Raw genomic sequence first — 26396 nt, 5'->3', positions numbered from 1 at the left:
CTGGGAGCAGCGGCTGAGGCGCAGCTCCTCCGCAGCGGCCGTCCCGCTTCCCCGCCCTCCCTGCCTCCCCGCCCCTCGCTCCCGTCTCTGGGGCCGACCGGCTGGTCGCTACATGGGGGCGGGCCTCAGCGGCTGGCGCACGGCTTCCTGCTCGGAGGCGGCCCGGCGGTAAGAGGCGGCGGCGGCTCTTCCCGCTCCCGCTTCGGCGCGGTGACCGAGCGCCCGGGAGGCCCAAGGGCTGCATCTTGTGCCGCCGCGCCAAGCCCGGCCCTGCGCCGCCATGGCCCCAGTGCAGCTGGAGAACCACCAGCTGGTTCCGCCCGGAGGCGGCGGCGGCGGCAGCGGCCCGGCGTCAGCCCCAGCTCCTCCTCCTCCGGGAGCCGCGGTGGCGGCGGCCGCGGCGGCGGCGGCCAGCCCCGGCTACCGACTGAGCACTCTCATTGAATTTCTGCTGCACCGGGCCTACTCGGAGCTCTTGGTGTTGACCGATCTGTAAGTGCTGCGAAGCCCATGCCTCCCCATCTCTCCCTTCCCGCCCAACCACCTAAAGGTTGCGCCTCCCTCTTCGAGAGGCTGCTATTTTCTCTGCTGGGTTGCTTAGAATTTCTGAACTCATGGGGTTCAGGGGAGGTGGAGGAGAAGCTTTGTATTGGGGATCTTTGGGGGCATGAAACAACCGAGACTTGATTGAAACCGGATCATTTTGCGTGCTGTTACATTTTGGCTTTGGGATTTTTGTTTGGGTTACCAAAAGAAGTCAATTGATTTGTTGGCTGGAAGCTTTTTAGCCTAAAGCCCAAGGTATAAAATTTAGGAATACATAGCATTCCAACCTTAAAAAAAATTCCAAAGACGGGAAATCTATTTTACAGCCTCTTGACTATGTTTTAAAAGTAGTTTGTAATTACATTGCTCGTGACTGAAGGCAGGAGATAGATTGTTTTTAAAGTAACCCAACAGTGTGTATTCCAAATGTTTTTCTGAAACATTTCAGTCTTCACGAGTTTAGTGACAGTAAAAAAAAAAAGTTTTTAATCGGCCTGCTGTTATTTCAATCACCTAGTTACCTAGATGCCTTGGGGCATTATTACAGTGTATTCTGATGCTATTCTGAAGGGATTACAGTGTACTCTGATGCTATTCTGAAGGGATTACTGTAATGATTCAGTGTGGGAAGAAAAAACACTATGCAATTTGGGGGCTTCCTTTTGCATCTTGTAATCCAGGTTGAGGAAAATAAGGCAGGTTTAGTTTTGATCAGGATTCGTTTTTATTTTTATACATTGTAAGACTTCATTTCAAACTTTGCAGTTGAAATACATTCCAGATATTAGGCTGTACAGTGTCACAGCAAGTTGTTATTAGAGACTTAAAAATATTTGTTTGCACATGATGGAAAGAATTAGAATAAGTTCCACTATTCTTGTAAAATATCATTTTCACTCAGTCTTGATGTACTGTGCTTCACTGAGACCGAGGTAGAATGAAAGAATTGTACCCTTCTGAGAAATTTAAGTAGTTGTCACTGTGAGGGATTATTGTAGTAATATACTCCTCTGCAGTATTTAGTGTTGGATGAAAGTTTGATATATGTAAAGGTCACCTGTCCTATGTATAGCTGTGGGGAAAAACTGTTGAGAACAGCTGCTGTTAGTTATGTAATCCATTTTTCCATAGAGGATTTGTGGAGATTCCTTGAATCATATTGTTTTTTTTTACTATTTTAGGATTGATTTATGAAGAAGCATGTTTTATTGCCGTAGCATACATGAATAGTATAATCCTACTCCCTTTGATGATTCCTATCTTCAGCATAAACCTCTCTGAACTCTAGATTCTGTGTCTAGATATCTACATTTTAGTGTCTTATGGGCATTTCTTTTGTGCTTTTTTCTTTTGGTACTGTGATTAAACCCAGGGGCATTGTACCTCTGAGCTATTCTCACAGCCCTATTTTATTTTCTTATCTTTTTTTTTTTTTTTTTTTGGTGGTACTGGGGTTCCTGGAAGCCCTTCCACCTCCGGGCTACACTCCCAGACCTATTTTTACATTTTCATTTTTGGAAACAGGGTCTCCTAAGCCAGCGCGCGCGGCTGGTTTCGAACCTGCGCGATCCTCCTGTCTCCGCCTCCCAAGCACGGGGATTACAAGCGTGCGCCACCACGCCCGGCTTATTTTCTTATCTTGAAATAATCTCAGTAAGTTGCTTAGGTTGCCCTCAAACCTGTGATCCTTTTGTCTCAGCCTTCCAAGTATTAAAATTAAAGGCGTGTGCCACCACCCTCAGCTATAAATGGACATTTCAGCATATGAAGTCCAGATCCAAACTCTTGATTCTACTTAACTCCCCTCCATCCCATCTTAAAACCTTTTTTCCTGTATCACTAAATATGTTGTTGCTTAGGCCCAAACTTTTTGAGTTATTTCTGGCTCCACTTTTTTCACATCCCATACTCAGTGTATATCAGTAGAGTATCATCTCTGACTTCAGAATCTGGCCACTTTTCAGCACTTCCACCAAGTGTTGGTCCAGGCCATCTAATCCTTAGCCTGTATTCTGCAGGAGTCTGCTCATTGATAACAGTCCTACCTCCCTTGCCCCTCTATGGTTTCTACTCCATGAAGTAGCTAGGGTGAGCCTTTTAAAACTTCTATATTCAGAACTCTCCAGTGGTTCCCCATCTCATTTATAATCCCTTATATGTAGAGTGACCATAAAAAAAATTATGGTCCAAACCAAGATACTTTGGGCATAAAAGAGGCATTGTTAATGACAGAACAACAAACATAAACCAGAAATATCTTGTATACACTAGGACATAAGGTCATTTGAGTTTTGAGGCCATATATGATTTTTTTTGGTGGTACTGGGGTTCCTGGAAGCCCTTCTACCTCCGGCTACACTCCCAGACCTATTTTTACATTTTTATTTGGAAACAGGGTCTCCTAAGCCAGCGCGCGGCTGGCTTCGAACCTGCGCAATCCTCCTGTCTCTGCCTCCCAAGCGTGGGGATTACAAGCGTGCGCCACCACGCCCGGCACCATGTATGATTTGTTTCTTCTTTTCCTTCATCTTTAATTCATGTCCTAATTCATGTCTTGCTTTTTTTTAGAAGAAAAATGATAGTAATGTATAGTGTTTTTAAAATTTTTTTATTGGTGCATTGTAGTCATACATCTTAATGGAGTACAAGATGGTAAGGCATACATGCACACATCACTCATTTAGCCCTTCCCCAATACCCACCCCATTCTCTACCTCTCCTTCCTTCTCTCCCTCTCCCTCATTCTCTCCCACTCCCTCCTTCTCGTGGATGGCTTAGGGATTGACTTGGATATGTTTGTGAATGTGCATCATGTACATTAGGAAATTTTGTCCTTTTTTTGTGGTACTAGGGATTGAACTCAGGGACATTTACCTCTGAGAAAACATCCCCATACCAATTTTTTTTCTTTATATTAAAACAGGGTCTCACTATGTTACAGAGGGCCTCACTAAGTAGCTGATGATACTTAGTGATTCTCCTGTCTCTGCCTCCCGAATCCCGGGATTATAAGCATGCGCCGCCATGCCTGGCTCTATTTTATGTTTTGCGGTACTGGGGATTGAACTCAGGGGAATTCTACCCCTGAGCTACTCCCCCAGCCCAATTTTTTATTCTTTACTTTTGAAACAGGGTCTCACTAAGTTGTGCAGGGCCTCACTAAGTAGCTGAGACTGGCTGCGAACCTGGATCCTCCTGTCTCAGCCTCCCAAGTACTGGGATTACAAGTGTGGGCCACCACGCCAGGCTAGCCTTGGCAATTTAGGTGGCTTGGTTTTGGCCTCACATTTCTGAGATTTTTCCTGTTGCTTGTCCATCCTCTCCCCCCCTTCAACTTGTACATGTTAACATCTTAAAGAGTTTCTTTTCTGCCTTGGTTTTTTAGAAACTTATATTCTACGTGTGTGTGTGTGTGTGTGTGTGTGTGTGTGTGTGTGTGTGTGTGTCTGGAGATGGAACCCAGGGCCATTCTACCTCCAAACTACACCCCCTGCCCTGTTTTTTATTCTTTATTTTGAAACAGGCTCTCACTGAGTTGCAAAGGGCTTCACTAAAAGCGAGGCTGTCCTCGAACTGCGATCCTCAGGTCTTAACCTCCTGAATGCTGAGATTACAAGTGTGCGCCACCATACCCTGGTAGATTCTACTTTTTTTTTTAACTTTCTTTAGTTAAAATCAGAAAATGTTAGGATCTACCATGTACACTTGTCTTATTGCAACTTAGGCTAAATAGGTTTCTATTGCCTCACCTCTTGCAATATTTGTATTTTAGGGATTTTACCCCCAAATGATGGATTTCTTTTCATAAAGGAATAGATGAGGAGACATAGAGGGAAAGGGGAAGCAGGTAGCAAATCCTTTATCTCTGAAATGATAGCACCTCTGATATGAGACTATACTTTTAGGACATTTGGGGCAGGTAGAAGGAACTAGAACGGTGATTTTTGTTCTTTCTACCCCCAAAGGATCTCCCTCACATCCATCCTTCTCCCTTTCTACCCCCAAAGGACCACCCTCACATCCATCCTTCTCATTTTCTTTCTCCCTTGAGGACAAGGGCTATCTATGGCTTCCCAGGAGCTTTTACATGTAAAGGAATTCATCGGTGGCTGCTTTAATTTACAATCTTCTAATAGGGCCATAATTTTTACTTTTTCCTTCTGTTCTGCTGACCTTTTCAAGTTCCTGTTATTACTCTGATTATAGCATCAGCTTCATTCCCACTGTCTCTTAAAATAGCAGGTAACTATAAGCCAGAGCTTAATTTAATAGTGTCCCCCTTTTAGTTTTGGAAGTACCTGTAGTTTTTCTGACCCTGTGGCATATGAGTGGGAGAACATCTAAGTGGCTGGGTATGTAGTCTTCCAAACCTAAGAGGTGTGAGACAGGCATGAGAATTGTTCAAGCCATTGACTCTTGGACCATGGGAAGAAAAGTTAATAAAATATGCCATTTCAGGAGGTAGATTAGGCTCATTTAAATATCACTAGATGTGAGAGTAATAAATGGTATAATTTATTGGAGAAGTTGACATTGGTTGCTGGCTATCAGTATTGGAGAACTAGCAGAAAGAAATCAAAACTCTACTGGAGCTCTTTTTCGTGGGTATGGTGATGGAACCCAGGGGCATTTGACCTCTGAGCTACACCCCCTGCTCTATTTTGTATTCTTTATTTTGAAACGGGTTTTACTAATTTGCAGAGGGCCTCACTAAGTAGCTGAGGCTATCCTCGAACCTGGATCCTCCTGTCTCAGCCTCCCAAATGCTGGGATTACAATCGTGCGCCACCACTTCGGGCTACTGGAGCTCTTTTAAAGTAATACATATCTTTTCCTCTAACCACCAAGCAACATCATCTTTAAACCCTTGACTGACACTGGCCAGATTGTATGCTTAGCTTCTAATTTTGTCCACCATAAATAAACATAGAGGGAGTATTACTTAGACCCAACATATATCCATTGGGTACAGGGAGGCTGGCAATCATAGTACTTCTGCATCTGAGACCATTTTGGTTTTAAAAAATATTTTTTATGACTTGCTGATAGTGTGCTGATGTGAGATTAGGGCTTTTTAATGTTTGAGGTTCATGTAATAATTTTTGCAGCATTTTGAATGGAAGTAAATGTTCCTTTGTTGGTTTTTTCCTTATCGCCACATTATTAGGAACTCATAAGTACAAAGAGTAGGTAAGACACATGAGCTGGTACTAGTTTTTCTGAAACGTTAAGGTATTTAACAGAGGTAAAGTCCATAGTCACATGTTGATGAAAGTATGCATATATTTAACCTGCTTTTTTTTTTTCTTCTTAGATTGCCAAGGAAATCCGATGTAGAAAGGTAAGCGTGAAAAAAGCTTAAATTTGTCTCTTTATTAACCTACAAGTACATGTGTGTGTGGGTATTGCTGGTGTAGGGCTGTGGATTGGAAATCTAGGTCAAAAGAAACCTAGGACCATGTGTTTAGGGAGTCATTCTTGACAGTACTTGTGTGTGACATCAGTCTAGACTTTCTATTCTACAAACCTTTATTGAGTGACTAGGTAAAGATCCTAAATGGGATAGGAAGATATTGAAGATATAGCCTGTAATGGAAGAAGATAAGGAGCAGACTAACTTTAGAAAGTTGGCTACTACTTGGGGATGGTGATTCATACCTCTAACCTCAGTACTTGGGAGGCTGAGATAGGAGGATTGCAGGTTTGAGGCCCACTTCAGTGAGACCCTGTTTCAAAATAAGAAATAATAAAAAAGGGCCATTGGTATAGCTCAGAAGTAAAATACCATTAGGTTCAATTGCCAGTATTAAAAAAAAGTTGGCTGCTAATTTACCATTCATTATAATGATGCTATTAGGGGTGTGTGTGTGTGTGTGTGTGTGTGTTACTATAGATTGAACCCGGGGGCATTCTACCTCTGAGCTCCACCCTCAGCCCTTTTTATTTTTTGATTTTTGAAATAACATCTTGCTAGATTACTTAGTGTCCCTACATTGGCAAGGCTGTCCTCTGACAATATAATATCTCCTTCTGTCTCTGCCTTCCAAGTATTGAGATTACAGGCCTGCACCACCACACCCAGGTCTATTAGGTGTGTTTAGAGAATTAACATTTGCCTTCCTGCTGTTGTTGTTTTATAGAAATTTTTGGTTCAGTTAAGTTTGGGGCTTAAGACTTAAACACTAGTATGTTTCTATAGGCCAAAGGAACAAGATAAACTAAGGTTTCAAAGTGTTTTAGTCAGCTTTCCCATCTTTGTGGCCAAAATACCTGACAAGAGCAAACTTAGAGGAGGAAGGTTTACTGGGGCTCACGTTTCAGAGGTTTTAGTCCATAGGGCCTTTCCTGAGGCAGAAACTGCTGCTGTAGGGCGGCAGAGCATGCGAGAGAGTCCTTTTTCATATCATGGAAACTAAAAGAGAGGAGTGAACTGTGAATATGTATAATCCTCAAGATGATGCCCCTAATTACCCACCTCCTCCAGCCTTGCCTCACCTTTGAACTTAGCTCCACTGGGGGTGTGCTTTCAACACATGAGCTTTGGGAGACATTTTTAATCCAAATTATAATATTCCACTTCTAGCCCCCAAAAGTTTATGTCCATCTCACAATGCAAAATTCATTCAGTCCACCTCCCAGAGTCCCTTTAGTCTTAACGGTTCCAGCATTGCTCAAAATAACAAGTCTAAAGTTTTCTCTGAGACACAGGGAGAACCTTTAGCTATGAGCTTCTGTAAAAATAAAAGGTGAGTCACATGATTCCAACATACAATGATATAAACATTTATATTCCAAAAAGGAGTAGGGGCATAGAAGGAAGATATGGAACCAAAACAAGACCTAAGCCCAGCAGGGCAAACACTGAATCTGGCTCCCAGGCACACTCTAGTGAAAGGCCATCTCCAGAGGCCTTCAGCGGCCCTGCCCCTATGGCCCTGCCAATTATAGCCAGTGTGGCTGTTGTTCTCTTGGCCTGGCTCCCCTGCCCACAGCTTGCAGCTTTCCTAGGCAGGTGTTCCATGTTCCTGGTATCTCCTTATTCCTTGGGTCTCCAATGTAATTTGGCTTTACTCTCACAGACTCACAAATTGTCCCCTCGGGGCCAGCCTCGAGGGATTCTGACCCTGATACACATTGCTTAGCCTCTCAGACCTTCCTTTGAAATCTGAGTGAAAGCCTCCATGACCCCTTAATTCTAGCAGCCTGCATTCCTGGAGAAGCAGCACCATTTAAACACTGCTGAGGTCTGCCACACTGGTGTAAGCAGTGGCCAGCCCCCCATGGACCACAGCTACAGAGGTCTTGGGCTGCAGAGCCCTTGGGTGGCTGGACACAGTGAAAGAAGTCCTGAGGAAACTACTTCCCTTGTGGCCTGAAGCAAGCAGGAATCACCCAGGCCTCTTTAAATGGACCTCTTTAACAAATCTCCATGGCTACAGGTTGAGCCTAGGGTCTTTCTAATTGCCCAGAAACCTTCAAGGCATCTTTCCTATTGTCTCTTTGCTAAGTATTTTCCTTGGCCCCAGTTTTACATGGACTTTTCTGGCCAAACTTCAAGTTTCCCAAAATCTTTTTCCTTTACTTTCTGCTTCCATTTATCTCAGTAAAGTTGGTTATAAACTGTCAGCTATACCTATGCCACCATCTCAATGCTATGCTGCTTTGAAATTTCCTGTCAGATTAATTAGTTCTTTATCCTTAAATTTGGCCTCACACAGAGTCTCAGGACATGAACAAAACACAGACAAGTTATTTGCCAGAATAAACATGTGGCTTCTGGATCAATTCCCTGTAGGAAGTTCTCCTTGCCATCTGAAGCCTCAGTATAGTCTTTAATGTCCCAGTTCTTATCAACATTCTGGCCTTCCAAGCTCTCATCAGAATCATCCATTAAGCTCTGCTTACGAAATTCTAAATTGTCTCCAGCTTGCATAGCCAAAATTTTCTAAACTCCTCCGAGAAACCAGTTCCGAAGGCTTCCAAACCACATGATCAGGTATAATTATAGCAGCACCCGCTCCTCACTACCAATTTCTGTTTTTGTTAGCTTTCCTATCACCGTGACCTAAATGCCCTGACAAGAACAACTTAGAGAAGGAAAGGTTTATTGGGGCTCACAGTTTCAGAGGTTCCAGTCTAGGGTTGGCTTTGAGGCCTCACCTGAGGCCGAATTAGTGACGGCACAAGGCAGAGGGACACTACTCTCACATCATAAAGGCTAGAAACGGGAGTGTGTGTGTGTGTGTAGAACAGAGAGACATACCTTGGACATATATAGTCCCAAGACCACACCCCTAATGACCCACCTCCTCCATCCATGCCCACCTCTGAATCTTGCTCCACTGGGGCCATGCTTTCAAGATCTGTGGTTTTGGAGGACATTTTAAATTCTAACTGTAACACAAAGAAATCATATGATGAGGATTTAAAGTGTGACTATAGTAGAGGCCACTCTATTATATCTGTGGTTTTGTGTGGTACTGGGGATTGAACTGAGGGGCATTCAGGCTCTACGTCCAGCTGCATTTTATTTTTTATTTTGAAACAGGGCCTTGCTAAATTACCTAGGTTGGCTTCAACCTGTGATCCTCCAGTCCCAGCCTACCAAGTACTGGGATTACAGGCATGTGCCTCAATGCATGGGTTACAAAGGTATAAGCAATATCTTTGACACTACTTGTAGATGCTTGTTGATTGTGTGTGTGTGTGTGTGTGTGTGTGTGTGTGTGTGTGACTTCTAATTGAACCCATTCTAATTCTGAGCTATACCCCTCAGTCCTATTTTTTTTTCCCAGTACTGGGGATGGAACCCAGGGGCATTCTACTTCTGAGCTACACCCCAGCCCTATTTTTTTATTCTTTATTTTGAAACAGGGTGTCACTGAGTTGCAAAGGGCCTCACTAAGTAAGGCTGTCCGCGAACTGTGATTCTCCTGTCTTAGCTTCCTGAATGCTGGGTTACAAGCATGTGCCACCATGCCTGGCTTCTATTTTAGTTTTATTTTGAAACACGGTCTCACTAGGTTGGATTTCCCTACTTGCTGAGGCTGTCCTTGAACCTCCTGTCTCAGCCTCCCAGGTATTGGGGCATTCTACCTCCGACCTACACCCCCAGCTCTGTTTTATTCTTTATTTGGAAAGTCTCACTAAGTTGCTGAGGCTGGCCTTTAACCTCGGAGATCTTCCTGTCTCAGTCTTGCCAGTACTGGGATTATAGACATGTACCATAACACCTAGACTGATTTTTTTTTAAAATACCAGTCACTAGGGAGGTTTTCAGCATATATTGGTGGCTATACTCATATGCCAACACCAAGTGCCCTTTTTGATAGAACATACAAAAAAGTAGAGGTGGAAGAGACAATTGAAGTTCATCTGTGTTATGGTTTGGCTGGTCAGTTTTATAGGAAGGCAACATAAGTCAGGTTTGTTCTGTCTGCTCTTGAGTAGGAGAGGACACTGGGCCTTTGAGAAACTGACTCAATGCTCCTTACACCGAAGCAGTATGGTGTCAAAAAGCCACATTATAATTGTGTACAAAGAGACATCTTTCTAGTAGAGGAATACATTTAGGAAAACAGTAATATACAAATCTCTTTGATCTGGGAAAGGAACAAGAGACTTCACATCCTCTGTAATTAATTGCTGAGTTAGTGATAGGACTGAGGTTTCTAGAACCAAGGCTTCTGCCAGATCCTTTTTATTTATTATTATTATTTTATTTTTTATTTTTTGCAGTGGTGGGAATTGAACCCAGGGCCTTGTACATACTAGGCAAGTGCTCTACCACTGAGCTACGTCCCCAGCTCTGCCAAGCCTTAATGTATATTTAACACTTCTCTATCTTGCCTGTGATGCTCTGCTTGTTTTTTCATAATCCTTCACAGTTACTGGCAAAGAGTCATTGCCAAATTGCCCTTGATTTTTCTTTTTATAGTACCACTAATCATATTGTTGGCTGATCTTAAGGAACCCTTTCAGGTTGTTTGTAGATTTTGTATGCTCTCAATAGCAGCTTCACTCTGTATTCTTCAGACAGGATTGTACTTCAGCCAAAACTTATTTTGGTGCCTTGTATCATGGTGGTACTATTAGTGAGGTGTAGAGATGTGGGTTGGATATGTAAGTCTTTCAGAAGCCATATTAAAACTTATAGGCCAAGCCGGGTGTGGTGGTGCACTCATATAATCCCAGTTCTTGGGAGGCTGAGGTAGAAGGATCATGGGTTTGAGGACAGCCTCAGTTAATAGTGGGACTCTCATCAGTCTAGCGAGACCCTTTTCAAAATAAGAAAATAAGAGCCGGGCGTGGTGGCGCACGCTTGTAATCCCAGCACTTGGGAGGCTGAAACAGGAGGATCGCACAGGTTTGAAGCCAGCCTCAGCTACTTAGTGAGGCTCTCAGCAAGTCAGTGAGACCCTGTTTCCAAATAAAATAGAAAATAGGTCTGGGAGTGTAGCCCAGAGGTAAAAAAAAAAAGAAAGAAAGAAAGGAAGGAAGGAAGGAAGGAAGGAAGGAAGAGAAAGAAAAGAAAAGAAAATAGGACTGATGGTCTAGCTTAGAGGTAGAATGCCCCTGGCTGCAATCCCCCCCCTACCCCAGTGCCACACATACAAAAAAAAAAAAAAATTAGCAGGTCAGAATCCTCTTGGAGGGAGGTTGTTTTTCTTTTTGCTGGGTCCTATCGTTAGTCCTGGCATGTTGAATTTATTTTTTCAGTGTTTTAAGGTAAATCACAAAAGATATGATTATCAGTTATCAGTTTTATAGTTGCCATGAAGTTGAGAGGTCTGCCTAACATCCTGACCAGCAACATAAAGCTTTCACTGAAGCTTTTAAGGTTATAGATGATAAAAAGACTGATGAGTATTAGGAGAAAAAGAATAACAGTGGATATGGCATAAAAGTATATATGAGTGACTTACTCAACACTCTCTAACTTGACTTAAACAATTGAATGTTTCCAAGTTTGTCATTGAAATTTGGTAGAGTTGCCCGGTACTTTTTTTGTTGTTTTTTTTTACAGTACCGGGGATGGAACCCAGGGACATTCTACCTCTGAACTACACCCCCAGCCCTATTTTTTATTCTTTATTTTGAAACAGGGTCTTACTGAGTTGGAAAGGGCCTCATTAAGTAGCCGAGGCTGTCTGCGAACCGTAATCCTCCTGCCTCAGCCTCCCGAATGCTGGGATTATAAGTGTGCGCCACCATACCCAGCTTTCCCCATTTATTTAATTATTCAAATTTATTTTAACAAATTTTTATTGAACATAAGTAGTATACATTTATACTATATTTGGTGCCCTCTCCCCCCCCGCCCCCGTTTTCTCCCCCCCCCCAATGGTTGTCCAGGTTAACCATGTCTTACTCATAATTTTACACATGTTCAGGTGTAGACCCTCATTAATCAAGATCGGCCTTTCTCCTCTCCTATCTAATTATTCAAATTTTTATTTTTTATTTTTTGGTACTGGAGATTGAACCTAGAGGCATTCTACCTCCAAGCTACCTTCCCAGTCCAATATTGTTTCTTTACTTAGGCTTCCGAGAACCTCCATACATTGCCGAGGCTGGCTTCAAACCTGTGATTCTACTGTCTCAGCCTCCCAAAGTACTGGGTTTACAAGTATGTGTCACCACGCCTAATATCAAAATTTTAAATTATGTTTTTGCAAGATGGGAAAAAGGCTCTTGCTTTAGTACAAAGAATAGGTGTGTGTGTGTGTGTGTGTGTGTGTGTGTGTGTGTGTGTGTGTGTTTGTGATACTGGGAAATAAACACAGGGCCATTCTACCTCCAAGCTACATACACCCCATCCCTATTTTTTATTTTGAAACAGGGTCTCATTAAGTTGCAGAGGCCTCACTATAAGTAGCTGAGGCTGGCCTTGAACCTGTGATCCTCCTGTCTCAGCCTCCCAAGAACTGGGATTATAAGCGTATGCTACCATACCCAGTTAAAAAAATAGTTTTAAGGTAAAGATGTAATTTTTTTTTTTTTGCAGGACTAGGGATGGAACCCAGGGGCATTCTACCTCCAACCTATACCCCCAGCCCCTATTTTTTATTCTTTATTTTGAAAGAGGGTCTCACTGAGTTGCGAAGGGCCTCACTAAGTAGCTGAGGCTGTCTGCGAACCCGTATTCTCCTGTCTTAGCCTCCCAAATGCTGGGATCACAAGCATGCGCCACCACGCCAGACTGTAAAATGTATTTCAATTCCTTTTTTACCAAAAGGCTACTAATTATATACTTGTACTTCATAATTTCTAATTTGGTTCCCTCTATGACCCAGTTAACTTCTACTGCCATATATCCATGAATTTAGAATATGTTAGTAAACAACTTTTGTTACAATGTAAAATTAATTTGAAAATGTGGTTAATTGCTAAAACATATTGGATTTATTACTAAGGTAAAAGGTAAAGCATTTGCAGATGGCACATAAAATATGATAATTTATATTTGGATAAATACATTCATTTTGCTGTAGTGGTCATAAAGATTTTTTTTAGTTTAGATAAGTCATGAAATGTTCTTTCTAATATGTTGGTTCCATAAAAATTGTTTATTTTATAGGAAAATAGAAATAGTACAGTTTGCTAGCCGGACACGCCAACTCTTCGTGCGATTATTGGCTTTAGTAAAATGGGCTAATAATGCTGGCAAAGTGGAAAAATGTGCGGTGAGTTAAACTTTTGGTTTCACTTTGTGTAAAATAACTTTTTGAATAGACCGAAGTTTTTAATCTTAGTTTTAACATCTGCTGATTTAAGAGATAATCACTTATTTGAGTAATCATTTTTCTGTATGATAATGTACAGTGTGGTTCTGTGCAGACTTAATATTTGTTTATAGATACTTGGTCAGAAAGAGGAAAGGAGATACTTGGAAACATTGCTTAAAAAAACTTTAAATATGAGGCTGGAATGAAAGAAGGGAAATAGCTTAAAATTGTATTTTTCCTTAAAATTCCTAATGTTTCCCCTTCATTGTTTTGTTTTGTTTTGTTTTTACAGTCCTGGGGGTGGAATCCAGGGGCATTCTACCTCCAATCTACACCCCTAGCCCTATTTTTTATTCTTTATTTTGAAATAGGGTCTCACTAAGTTGCGGAGGGGTCACTAAGTAGCTGAGGCTGGCCGCAAACCACGATCCTCCAGTTTCAGCCTCCTGAATGCTGGGATTACAAGCGTGCGCCAACACGCTCGGCTGAACAACATATTTTCTCTCTTTGAGTAAACTGATATGCTTCTTTGTAACACTAATCAAAGATTTGTTTATTTGTTTAGGAGGAGAATATTTTGTGCCCTATATCAAGTTTTCCTTATAGTAGGGAAGTTTTCATTTATTCATCTATGTTTGTTGGTATGATTGGGCAGTTAAAGTTTATAAATAACAGGCTTAGTCCAAGTTTATCTGAAAGTTTACAATTCATTGTTTTGGAAATTTGGTTACCACATCTAATGAATTTTGGTTGAAATAAAGAAGCATAGTATAATAATTCTCAAAAGCCTAAGGTTTCTTTTCAATAGTTAATTTGGTATCTTAGTCTGCTTTTTGTCACTGTGGCTAAAATGCCTGAAGGAAAAGTACATTTTGGCTTACAGTTTCAGACATTAAGTCTGTGGTCAGCAAGCTTCAAGGTAGGAACATCATGTTGGATGGATGTGATGAAGAAAAACTGCTGAGCTCATATCAGCTGTGAAGCAAGGAGAGACAGGGAAGGGCCAGGGAAAGATATAGTTTCCAGGGCCACATGCCCAGTGACCCGCCTCCCCTAGCCACACCCCATTTGCTTTCAGTTACTACCAGTGCTCCATTCATATTATTATTATTATTATTATTATTATTATTATTATTATTATTATTATTATTTTGCAGTGCTGGGGATTGAACTGGGACATTCTACCTCTGAACTACACCCCTAACCCTATTTTTTATTCTTTTATTTGGAAACAGGGTCACACCCCAGCCCTATTTTTTATTCTTTATTTGGAAACAGGGTCTCGCTGAGTTGCAGAGTGCCTCACTAAATAGCTGAGGCTGTCCTTGAACTCGGATCCTCCTGTCTCAGCCTCCCGAATGCTGGGATTACAAGCGTGCGCCACCGCCTGGTTTATACTATGGATATTTAAACTGCAGGTTTGATAGTATTAAGTGTTGTGCTTCAGTAACATAATATCAAGCAAATTGGAAACTCTTGGTTTTGCTATCAAGCCATCTTGTATTTATTCATCTTTCACTAATCCATAGTATTATGTAGCATACTTCTATTCATTTTTTAATTTGCTGTCCAAATAAGTCACATCCTGAATAAAGTCCCATTTATATAAAGTTTATATAAAATTTAGGTTTGTGGATGTGGACAAAGAAGTGTGTGTTAAGGATAAAGTCCATCAATTGGACAGTTAGAGGATTGTTCATATTTTCACACTGATGTTCCTAACCTAATAATTATTTAACTAGTCTCGTTAGAAGTTCTTAATAGATAATGATCTTAGCCGCACATGGTGATACACACCTGTAATCCCAGCTACTTGGGAAGCTGAGGAAGGAGGATCACATTTTGAGGTAGACTGAGCAATTTGGCTAGACCCTGTGTCAAAATAAAATTTTAAGAAAGGGCTGTTATATAGCTTAATGGTAGAGCACTTGCCTCACATATACAAGGTTCTAGGTTCAATCTCTAAGCACTGCAAAGAAAAAGAAAAGGATAATGATTTTTAGCGAATGTATAACTGCACAGTTTATGCAACTCTGACCAGTGGTTTTGTCTTAAAAAAAACTTTTTTGTGTGAGATACTGGGGATGGAATCCAGGGGCATTGTACCACCCCAGCCCTATTTTTTAGTCTCTGTTTATTTTTTTATTTAATTTTTGTGTGTGGTCTGGGGATGGAACCCAGAGGCATTTGACCTCCGAGCTACACCCCCTGCCTAAATTTTTATTCTTTATTTTGAAACAGGGTCTCACTGAGTTGTGAAGGGCCTCACTAAGTAGCTGAGGCTGTCTGCGAACCACGATCCTCCTGTCTCAGCCTCCTGAATGCTGGGATTACAAGCATATGCCACCACGCCCAGCCTAAAATGTGATTCTCTTCTACCTTTTTTTTTTCTCCCAGTAGCTTTATTGAAATTCAGTTCATATATCATGTAATTCATGGCAGCTGGGTGTGATGGCATATGCCTGTAATCTTAGTATGTAGAAGGCTGAGACAGGAGGATTGCAGGTTCAAGGCTAGCCTCAGCAACTTAGCAAGACACTGTTTCAAAATAAAAAAATAAAAAAAAGACAAAAAGGGCAGAGGGTATAGCTCAAAGGTTAGAGTGCCCCTGGGTTCAATCTCCAGCACCATAAAAATAAATAATAAATAAATATATAATTCCTTTTCACATATTTATGTACCTTTCACCATAGTCAATTTTAGAATAATCTTATCACTTCAGAAATAAAACCTGTACCTTTAGTTATTAGCCTCTAGTTCTCCTTTAGTCCTAGGCATCCACTGATCTACTTTCTGTCTATGGATTAATCTATTCTGAACACTTCATATAAATTGAATCAAATGATAAGTATTCTTTTGCAACTGGCCTCTTTATAATGTTTTCAAGATTCATATTGTAATATGTATTAGTACTGTGCTCCTTTTATGACCGATTTGCATGAATATACTACATTTTATCTGTTAATAGAGGTTTGGATTGTTTTTATTTTGGGGCTTTTATGAGGAATGCTGCTACAAACAGTCATGTACAAGTGTGGATGTATGTTTTATTTGTCTTGAGTTCATACTTAGGAATAGAATGGCCAGCTCATATGATAATTCTGTGTTTAATCATTTGAGGAAATTGTCAGAATGTTTTCTAAAGTGGCTGCAGCATTTTCCATCCCATCAGCAATGTATGAAGGTTCTAATTTCTTCACGTCCATGCTAGCTCTTGTTATTATCTGACATTTTTAATCTAGCCATCTTAGTGGGGGGTAGTATCAAACAGTCTGTTTGAAGGACATGAGATAGGATATTTTAAGTATTGTTCTAGATTAGAACTAAAAGATAAAAGTTTCAAAGAGGTAGTTTTTAGCTCTCTGATGAGGTCTACTAGTTCAGGCATCCTTAATGAAACACATCAAGAACTGAGAGAAAGAATTTCTCTATTAGGTGTGAAGTTTGCCTATGTCTCATAGGCAACCTTTATTGTTTTCTGCCCTAAAGGCTTTATATGTTTTAACTCTTAACTCTAGACAGTTTCATAGGGATAGAAATCATTATCATCTCAGACATTTTACATTTGAAAAACAGGCACTGAAATGTTAAGTAACTTGCCTATGGTTACAAGACTATTAAGCTATATTTTAACTTAAAATTGAGATCAAGGTAGACTGCGCCCACGATTCCATGATTTTAACTACTTCATTACTAACAAACTCTAGAAACCTATTAAGAGTAAAAGCATCTTATTCTGTTTGCTTTTCCTTTTAGTCTTATGTATGTGTAATGGTTTTCTTTTTCTTTTTCTTTTTTTTTGGTAGTACTGGGGATGGAACCCTTCTACCTCTGGGCTACACTCCCAGACCTATTTTATATTTTATTTGGAAACAAGGTCTCTTAAGCCAGCGAGGCTGGCTTCAAACCTGTGTAATCCTCCTGTTTCCACCTCCAAGTGCGGGGATTACAATCATGTGCCACCACGCCCGGCATGTATGTGTAATCTTAAGGATGGAGACACAAATTGGGAAACCTTCTACCTTAGAGTGACAGAAAATTATTTTAATGTCAAATACACATGCATTAAGTATTTCAAGTTACTAGGAAAGTTTTTTTTAACACATATGGAAAACATTTTTGAAGTATACTTTGGAATGCATGGAATTTAATGTAAAAAATAATCTTTCAAGCAGCTCAATATATTTACCTTTTGCTTTAAAGATGATCTCAAGTTTTTTAGATCAGCAAGCCATCCTCTTTGTGGATACTGCTGATCGCCTGGCCTCGTTAGCCAGAGATGCTCTGGTCCATGCACGCCTGCCTAGTTTTGCCATTCCCTATGCTATTGACGTACTGACTACTGGCTCATACCCACGGCTGCCAACCTGCATTAGGGTAAGTATTTTGTCCCTGTGTTTGTACAAGTTAAAGGCTTTGATTTGAATTAAGTTGTCTAGCAAAGAACATATTTTATTTTTTATGGTACTAAGGATTGAGCCCAGGGGCATTCTATCTCCAAGCTACACCCCTAGTTCTATTTATTTTTTGTTTGGAAACAGGATCTTGCTAGATCGATGAGCGTCTCACTACTTGCTGAGGCTGTCCTTGAACCTGTGCTCCTCCTGTCTCAGCCTCCCAAGTACTAGGATTAAAAGTGTGCTCCACTATGCCTGGCTCAAACATTTTTTTTTTTGCAGTACTTGGGATGGAACCTAGGGGCATTGTACCTCTGAGCTACACCCCACCCCCAGCCCTATTTTTTTGTCTTTTCAATTTTTGAAACAAGGTCTGAGTTGCGAAGGGCCTCCTTAAGTAGCTGAGGCTGTCTGTAAACTGAGATCCTCTGGTCTCCGCCTCCCAAATGCTATGATTACAAGCGTGTGGCACCATGCCCAGCTCAAAAAAACATTTTTTTTTTTTGGTGGTACTAGGGGTAGAACCCAGAGGCTTTCTACTTCCGGGATATACTCCCAGACCCATTTTATATTTTATTTGGAAACAAGGGTCTCACTAAGTTGCTGAGAGCCTCACTAAGTAACTGAGGTTGGCTTTGAACCTGCATGATCCTCCTGTCTCAGCCTCCCAAGCACGGGGATTACAAGTGTGCGCCACCATGCCCAGCCTTCAAAAAACATTTTAAAAAAATAATTTAGTTTAATTTTTTTTCTCTATAAGTGTGTGTGTGTGTGTGTGTGTGTGTGTGTGTGTGTGTGTGTGTTTAGTAAATTGGGGCCAGAAGGTATCAAAATGGGTGAATCTGTTTTGGGGTGGAAGCAAGCAGATGTGCAAATGTACCTTAATATTGGTTTCAGATGTGAAAATACTGCAGTGTAATTGCCTTTAGGGAGTTTATTTTTTTTAACTTACTACTGTGGTAGTTTACTGTGTTGGTGCTATTGTATTTTATACCTTTAAGAAGTACAGGACAGCCGGGTGTGGTAGCACACGCTTGTAATCCCTGCACTTGGGAGGTGGAGACAGGAGGATGGTGCAGGTTCAAAGCCAGCTTCGGTGGCTTAAGAGACCCTGTTTCCAAAAAAAAAAAAAGAAAAAAAATATATATATACAATAGGTCTGGGAGTGTACCCCAGAGGTAGAAGGGTTCCATCCCCAATACCACCAAAAAAAAAAAAAAAAAGTAGTAGTACAGGACTGAGGGTGTAGCTCAGTAGTAAAGTGCCTGCCTGGCATGCATCATGCCCTAGGTTTCACCCCTAACACCAGTAAGATTAGATAGATAGATGATAGACAGACAGACAGACAGACAGACAAAGATATTAGAGGAAGCCACCTGGTGATATTGTTGATTTCATAAATGGATCAAGATGATTTTCGTATAATGGTCTTTGTCAGGTGACTAGAGGAATTATTGGATTAATTAACTATTAATTAAAAATTATTGGAATAATAATAATACACCTGGTATTAATGGTTACTGTTATTGGATTGTAGATGTAATTAAATCCATTGTTATTAGATGTAGAATTGGCTCAGAAATGAATGTTGAGATTCTCTTATAAAGTAAGAAAATGTATAAAGACATGCACAGGTAAAAAAAAAGCATGCCTTGTGTTGGGGGTATAGCTTAGTGTGGTATAGAGTGATTATTTAAAAACCACTTAAATTTTTTTTTGTAGGATAAAATTATTCCTCCAGACCCAATTACCAAAATTGAGAAACAAGCAACACTTCATCAGCTCAATCAGATTCTTAGACACCGGCTTGTAACCACAGATCTTCCTCCTCAGCTAGCAAATCTTACTGTTGGTATGTAATATATATATATATTTAGGTGGGGTATGTTGTCCTGACTGGTCTGGATCACATGGGCTCGAGTGATTTTTCTTTCTTATCCTCCCAAGTACTTCAGGCATGTGCCACTGAACCGGGCCAAAATATTGTTTTTAAAAGAATATGTTCTTAAATAGTATGTTGGGTTTTAGTCAAAGAAATATTATGAAGCTTTGGCCTATAGTTTTGATGGTGATTTAAATCATTCTTGTCAGTTGTATAACTTTCTTTAATGCCTAAAAATACTTTTTTTTTTTTTTTTGGTGGTACTGGGGGTAGGACCCAGAGGCTTTCTACTTCCAGGCTATCCTCCCAGACCTATTTTATATTTTATTTGGAAACAGGGTCTCACTAAGTTGCTGAGAGCCTCACTAAGTAGCTGAGGCTGGCTTCGAATCTGTGTGATTCTCCTGTCTCAGCCTCCCAAGCACGGGGATTACAAGCGTGCGCCACCATGCCCGGCTAAAAATACAATTTTGATATTTGAAAACCATGGAGTGGCCGGACGTGGTGGCGCACACTTGTAATCCCTGCGCTTGGGAGACAGAGACAGGAGGATCGCGCAGGTTTGAAGCCAGCCTTGCTGGTTTAAGAGACCCTGTTTCCAAATAAAAAAATATAAAATAGGTCTGGGAGTGTAGCCCGGAAGTAGAAGGGCTTCCAGGAACCCCAATACCACCCCCCCCAAAAAAAAAAGAAAAAAAGAAAACCATGGAGTGGGTGAGATCACTAGAGGTTAGAGAAGAGTTCCTAGAGTTGAGCTTCAAGAAAATAATATTCATTTATGTCAGAGGAGTTGCCTTTAGTTTCTTCATGACTGAGATACTGGCTTCTTTTTATGCAGGAACCACTGAATTGTTTGAAATTTCTTATAAGACTGAAATTTCTAGGTTAGCAGGAGGCTGCTTAATTTCTAGCAAAGTACATTTCTTCCTCTTCTTCTAAAAGCAAATGGCCGTGTGAAGTTTCGTGTTGAAGGAGAATTTGAAGCTACCTTGACAGTGATGGGAGATGACCCTGATGTTCCTTGGCGTCTTCTCAAGCTAGAAATTCTAGTTGAGGATAAAGAAACAGGAGGTAAGTCATAAATATTGATATAAATCATAAATATTAATTTGAATGTTTGGTATTTTTATATTAATAAAATATTCTTCCAGAATAATGAATGTATGTATCAATTTATCTTATAATTTGAAACAAAATATTTTTTAATCATAACTACTTACTGACTACAGAAGTTTCAGTGTTTCTCAGCATATAATGTTCTCTAGTTTCCATAGATAATTTCAGTTAATTTTTAATTCATTGTTAGTATACACTTCCAAATTCGGCACTATGAATTCGGCACCATCTGTATACCTTTCTAACTGCCTTCTTTTCTCCTGCCAATGGAAGATGGACGAGCTTTGGTTCATAGTATGCAAATCAACTTTATTCATCAGCTGGTTCAGTCAAGGCTTTTTGCTGATGAGAAACCTCTTCAGGACATGTACAACTGCCTACGTATCCTTTTGAAATTTGAGACATGTAAGGTTTTCTGGTCTTCTACTTTTGCCTACATTTTCTACTGATCCTTAGTCTTAACTGTAGTAGTATAGCCTTTCTTCTTCATCCCCACTTTTATTTTTCTTTTTGTAGAACTAGGGCTAGGCAACTACCCAGTATGAAAAATAATGATACATCTATAACAAAACAAATTTAAAATTAAAAAATAGTTTTATGCCATGTGTGGTGGCGCATACTTGTAATCCCAGTGCTTGGGAGGCTGAGATGGGAGGGTCGCACAGGTTTGAAGCCAGCCTCAGTTACTGAGTGAGGCTCCTAGCAACTCAGTGAGACCCTGTTTCCAAATAAAGTGTAAAAGAGATCTGGGAGTGTAGCCTGGAGGTAGAAGTGCCCCTGGGTACCACCCCCAGTACTACCAAAAAAAAAAAAAAGCTTTATTGTACTAGGGATTAAGCCTGGGGGTTCTGTACCACTGAGATGCATCCTTAGCCTCCTTTATTAAAAATTTTTATGTTTTTTTTTTTTCCATTTTTTTAGGGTATTGGGAATAGAGCCCAGGGGCAGTGTACCTCTGAGCTACACCCCCAGTCCTATTTTTTAGTCTTTTTATTTTTTGAAACAGGATCTCACTGAGTTGTGAAGTGCCTTGAAAAGTAGCTGAGGCTGTTTGTGAACCACAATCCTCCGGTCTCAGCCTCCCGAATGTTGGTATTACAAGCGTGTGCCACAATGCCCCGCCTAAAATTTTTTATTTTGAAACAGGATCTTGCTAAGTTACTGAGGCATGACTTGAACCTGTGATCCTCCTGTCTTAGCCTTTTAAGTACTAAGTTTACAAGTGTGTGCCACCATATCTGGCACAAATTTAAAATTTTATCATTGACTTTGCATGTAATCCCAGCATTTGGGAGGCTGAGACCAGAGGATTGCGGTTCGCAGACAGCCTCAGCTACTTAGGCCCTCAGCAACTTAGTGACACCCAGTTTCAAAATAATAAAAAATAGGGTAGGGGGTGTAGCTCGGAGGTCAAATGCCCCTGGGTTCCACCCCCACAACTGCAAAAAAAAAAAAAACAAAAAACTACTGTTTGGCCAGGTGTGGTGTTGCACACTTGTAATACTTGTAATCCCAGTACTTGGAAGCCTGAGACAGAAAGATTACAGGTTTGAGGCTACCCTGTACTTAGTGAAGCCTTCCGCAATTAAGTGAAACCCTGTTTCAAAATAAAGAATAAAAAATTAGAACTGGGGGTGTGGCTTGGAGGTAGAATGCCCTTGGAATCCATCTCCAGTACTGCAAAAAAAAAAAAAAATTTGTTCGTTAGGAAAATTATTGCTGTTTTGGTTAATCTATATTTTCTAACTATGATGAATTAAGGGGCAACCTAAATCTTATGGTTTGCTGTAATAGTTCAAAATTAAATATTAAAACTTTATTGAAGCCGGGCGTGGTGGCGCACACTTGTAATCCCTACACTTGGGGGGTGGGGAGACAGGAGGATTGCGCAAGTTCAAAGCCAGCTGCGCTGGTTTAAGAGACCCTGTTTCAGCCGGGCGTGGTGGCGCACGCTTGTAATCCCCATACTTGGTAGGCAGAGACAGGAGGATCGCGCAGGTTCGAAGCCAGCCGCGCTGGCCTAAGAGACCCTGTTTCTAAATATAAAAAAGTATAAGATAGTTCTGGGAGTGTAGCCCGGAGGTAGAAGGGCTTCCAGGAACCCCAGTACCACAAAAAAAAAAAAAAACTATTGATTTATGCCACAAAGTTTACCACTTCTTAGGATGATGTGTACTTTATTGCTTGTTGGAACAGAGTATCATACTAGATTTGCTTAACGAGATCTATCAGATTCTTTCTGCTTATCACTTCAGTTAGAAGTGTTACATTCCCAGACTCTGATGTTAATCCGAGAGCGATGGGGAGACCTTGTGCAGGTGGAAAGGTATCATGCTGGGAAGTGCCTCTCCCTGTCAGTTTGGAAGTAAGTAAAATTGGTTCTTGCAGTTTCGTGCAGTGACTAAACACTATTTTTTCTTATACATCTGATATAATAAATGCCAATGTCTGTATGCCTATAGTAACATGCTTTTGTATAGTTAAGGTCCCATAGTATCAGACCACATGGGACATCCATAATTGACACCTTTCTTAGAACATTGCATATTTTAACATTGCATAGATATGTAGCCAGGCGTGGTGACACACACTTGTAATCCCAGTATTTGGGAGGCTGAGAGAGGAGGATTGCAGGTTCGTAGCCAGCCTCAGCCTTAGGCCCTCCACAACTTAGTGAGATCCTGTTTCAAAATAAAGAATAAAGGCTGAGACAGGAGGATTGCACAGGTTTGAAGCCAGCCTCAGCTACTTAGACTCTCAGCAACTTAGTGAGACCCTGTTTCCAAATAAAATATAAAAAACAGGCATCCCCAATACCACAAAAATAAAATAAAGAATAAAAAATAGGGCCGGGGCATAGCTTGGAGGTAGAATGCCCCTGGGTCCAATCCCAGTATCACAAAAATAAATAAATACATACATACATATATACATACATGCATACATAGACAAGTATATGTTTATACTAAAACTAACTAGTTTTCAAAAACTTAGTTTGCTCTGTGCTCATACCAAATTGCTAAATATCATTAGGTTAGATTAGTGAGTATCATTTGTTTAAAACATGCTTGCTTATCACATGCTTGTAATCCCAGCTCTTGGAAGGCTGAGACAGGAGGATCGCGCAGGTTCGAAGCCAGCCTCAGCTACTTAGTGAGGCTCTCAGCAACTTAGTGAGACCCTGTTTCCAAGTAAAATATAAAATAGATCTGGGAGGGTAACCCCCTGGGTTCAACCCCCAGTACCACCACACACACAAAAAAAGAAAAAGAATGAGTGTTATAGTTTGGCATGTTGTTATTTATTAACTTCAGATAAAAATTTTAAGATGTTCTTCACTTTTGGGAGGGAGGTCTGCTAGTGATTGAACCCCGGGCCTCACATACGCTAAGTATGTGCTCTACTGATGAGCGACCCCCACAGAAACCACTTTCAAATTTTATGCTTATCACAGTTTTCTATTTTGAATTACACAGTTTGCAAACTTTCTTGGAGAAAATCAGTGTCAGGCTGTTTATATTCCCCAATTACTTTTTGAACTTTGCTTAATTTCTATTTTTCTTTAACAGACTCAGAAATGAATAGATACTACTAAGAAACAGGTTGCTCTGTTTTGTAAATGTTGTCTTTGGTTAACTTTTAATTTTTATAACCATTTTTTAAAAAATGTAATCAAGTACCAGATTATAGAATAGCTGTCTTCCCAGTATTAATGTATCCCTTCCACAAGCATTGAGGGACTGACATGTTCAAAATTCTGGCTAAGGTACATATTAGATTGTTTACATTTTATTCCAAAAGTTAAGAAGCTGTGTTGAAAAAATTTTTTTTCTTTTTCTTTTTCTTTTTCATTTTTTTAAAAGTTTTTATTGGTGTATTATATTCATACATCATATTGGGGTAAAAAACTTGTGTGTACATACATGTACACATCACTGGAAAAAAATTCTTAATATATGTTGTTTCTCTTTAGTCAACAGGTTCTTGGGAGAAAAACAGGAACAGCATCTGTTCACAAAGTTACAATTAAAATTGATGAGAATGATGTCTCCAAGCCTTTACAGATTTTTCATGATCCTCCTTTGCCAGCTTCTGATTCCAAATTAGTAGAAAGAGCAATGAAGGTAAGAGATCTCAATATATTTCAATATGGTTTTGATTTAATGAATATAATTTACCATTTATACTTAAAGTTTTAGCGCAAATTATTCAAATACTTAATTGGTCCTAAAAGTTTATGATACTTGTTTTAAGAATGAGTGTTATTAAGCTGGGCGTGGTGGCGCACGCTTGTAATCCCCATGCTTGGGAGGCTGAGACAGGAGGATCGTATGGGTTCGAAGCCAGCCTCAGCTACTTAGTGAGGCTCTCAGCAACTTAGTGAGACCCTGTTTCCAAGTAAAATATAAAATAGATCTGGGAGGGTAACCCGGAGGTAGAAAGCCCCTGGGTTCAACCCCCAGTACCACCACAAAAAAAAGAAAAAGAATAAGTGTTACAGTTTTGCATGTTGTTGTTTAACTTCAGATAACAATTTTAAGATGGTCTTCAGCTTTTGGGAGGGAGGTCTGCTAGTGATTGAACCTAGGGCCTCACATATGCTAAGTATGTGCTCTACTGATGAGCCACCCCCACACAAACCACTTTCAAATTTTATTGTTTAGATCAGACTACCGTTTTCTTGTTAAGGTCTGGCATTTGAGCACTATGACAGCTAAGAACAGTCTTTCTACTTACCTGCTATCAAGACACTATATATACTATCTATAGTAAATTATTCATTTATTTAATTAATTTATTTTTGGTCCTGATATTGAACTCGGGGGCATTGTACCTCTGAGTTCCACTCCCAGCCCATTTTGTTTTTTTATTTTGAAACAGGATCCTGCTAAGTTGTCAAGGCTGGCCTTGAATCTGCGATTGTACTGACTATATAGATAACACACAGATAACTAAAATAAATTAAATAAATTTATATATAGATAATACAGGAATAGTATATACAGTATCTTGATCTGTACTCGCTGAAAAATTAATTATGTTTTAATATATATTAACTAGAAGTTAATTTTTAACTTAATGTCATATAAGTTGCCTCTTTGCTTTCTGTAAGTTTTACTGGTTAGTAATTAGTAAGATTCTAAAATTAAGTACTTTTTTTTTTTTGTGGTACTGAGGATGGAACCCAGGGGCATTCTAGTTCTGAACTACACTCCAGGCCTATTTTTTGTTATTTATTTTGAAACAGGGTCTCACCGAGTTGCAAAGGGCCTCACTAAGTAGCTGAGGCTGGCCACGAACCACAGTCCTCCTGTCTCAGCCTCCCGAATGCTGGGATTCCAAGCGTGCACCACCACGCCCGGCTTAAAATGAAGTATCTTGAAGTACACAAGTTTGTTCTCAGGCATTTAAGTTAAAAGTGTTTCATCTGTACATATTATTTTGTTGTTGTTTATGCAGATTGACCACTTATCAATAGAAAAACTCCTGATTGACAGCGTTCATGCCAGAGCTCATCAGAAACTCCAGGAACTGAAGGCCATTCTTAGAGGCTTTAATGCCAATGAAAACTGTAGGTGTTTTAAATCAACATTTCTGGTTTTCTTTTCTTTAAATTAATATTTACATTTGTTACATGAAGCGGCTTTCTTACTAGGACTTTTTCTGATATACTGGGTTTTTTTGTCGAAGATGGGCATTTCTATATTTTAGCTTATAATCTACCAA

The 26396-nt window shown here is 40.2% G+C and overlaps 1 protein-coding gene across 1 annotated transcript in view; it reads left to right on the top strand.

The window, feature by feature from the left end:
• Positions 1 to 280: 280 nt before the first annotated feature.
• The window catches only part of MED14 (mediator complex subunit 14), a gene marked incomplete at both ends in the record, with an annotated part of 90933 nt that continues 64817 nt past the window's right edge, over positions 281 to 26396 (top strand). The window contains 10 exons of the mRNA XM_080718652.1: positions 281 to 492; positions 5861 to 5887; positions 13127 to 13232; positions 17478 to 17651; positions 19394 to 19523; positions 20496 to 20624; positions 20943 to 21050; positions 22902 to 23034; positions 24643 to 24793; positions 26130 to 26241. Of these exons, the coding sequence (XP_080574778.1) occupies positions 281 to 492; positions 5861 to 5887; positions 13127 to 13232; positions 17478 to 17651; positions 19394 to 19523; positions 20496 to 20624; positions 20943 to 21050; positions 22902 to 23034; positions 24643 to 24793; positions 26130 to 26241 (1282 nt within the window). The remainder of the gene's footprint in view (positions 493 to 5860; positions 5888 to 13126; positions 13233 to 17477; positions 17652 to 19393; positions 19524 to 20495; positions 20625 to 20942; positions 21051 to 22901; positions 23035 to 24642; positions 24794 to 26129; positions 26242 to 26396) is intronic.

Source organism: Muscardinus avellanarius (assembly GCF_963383645.1).
Source record: "Muscardinus avellanarius genome assembly, chromosome: X".
Lineage (NCBI taxonomy): Eukaryota > Metazoa > Chordata > Mammalia > Rodentia > Gliridae > Muscardinus > Muscardinus avellanarius.
This window is presented reverse-complemented; position numbering and strand designations above follow the sequence as displayed.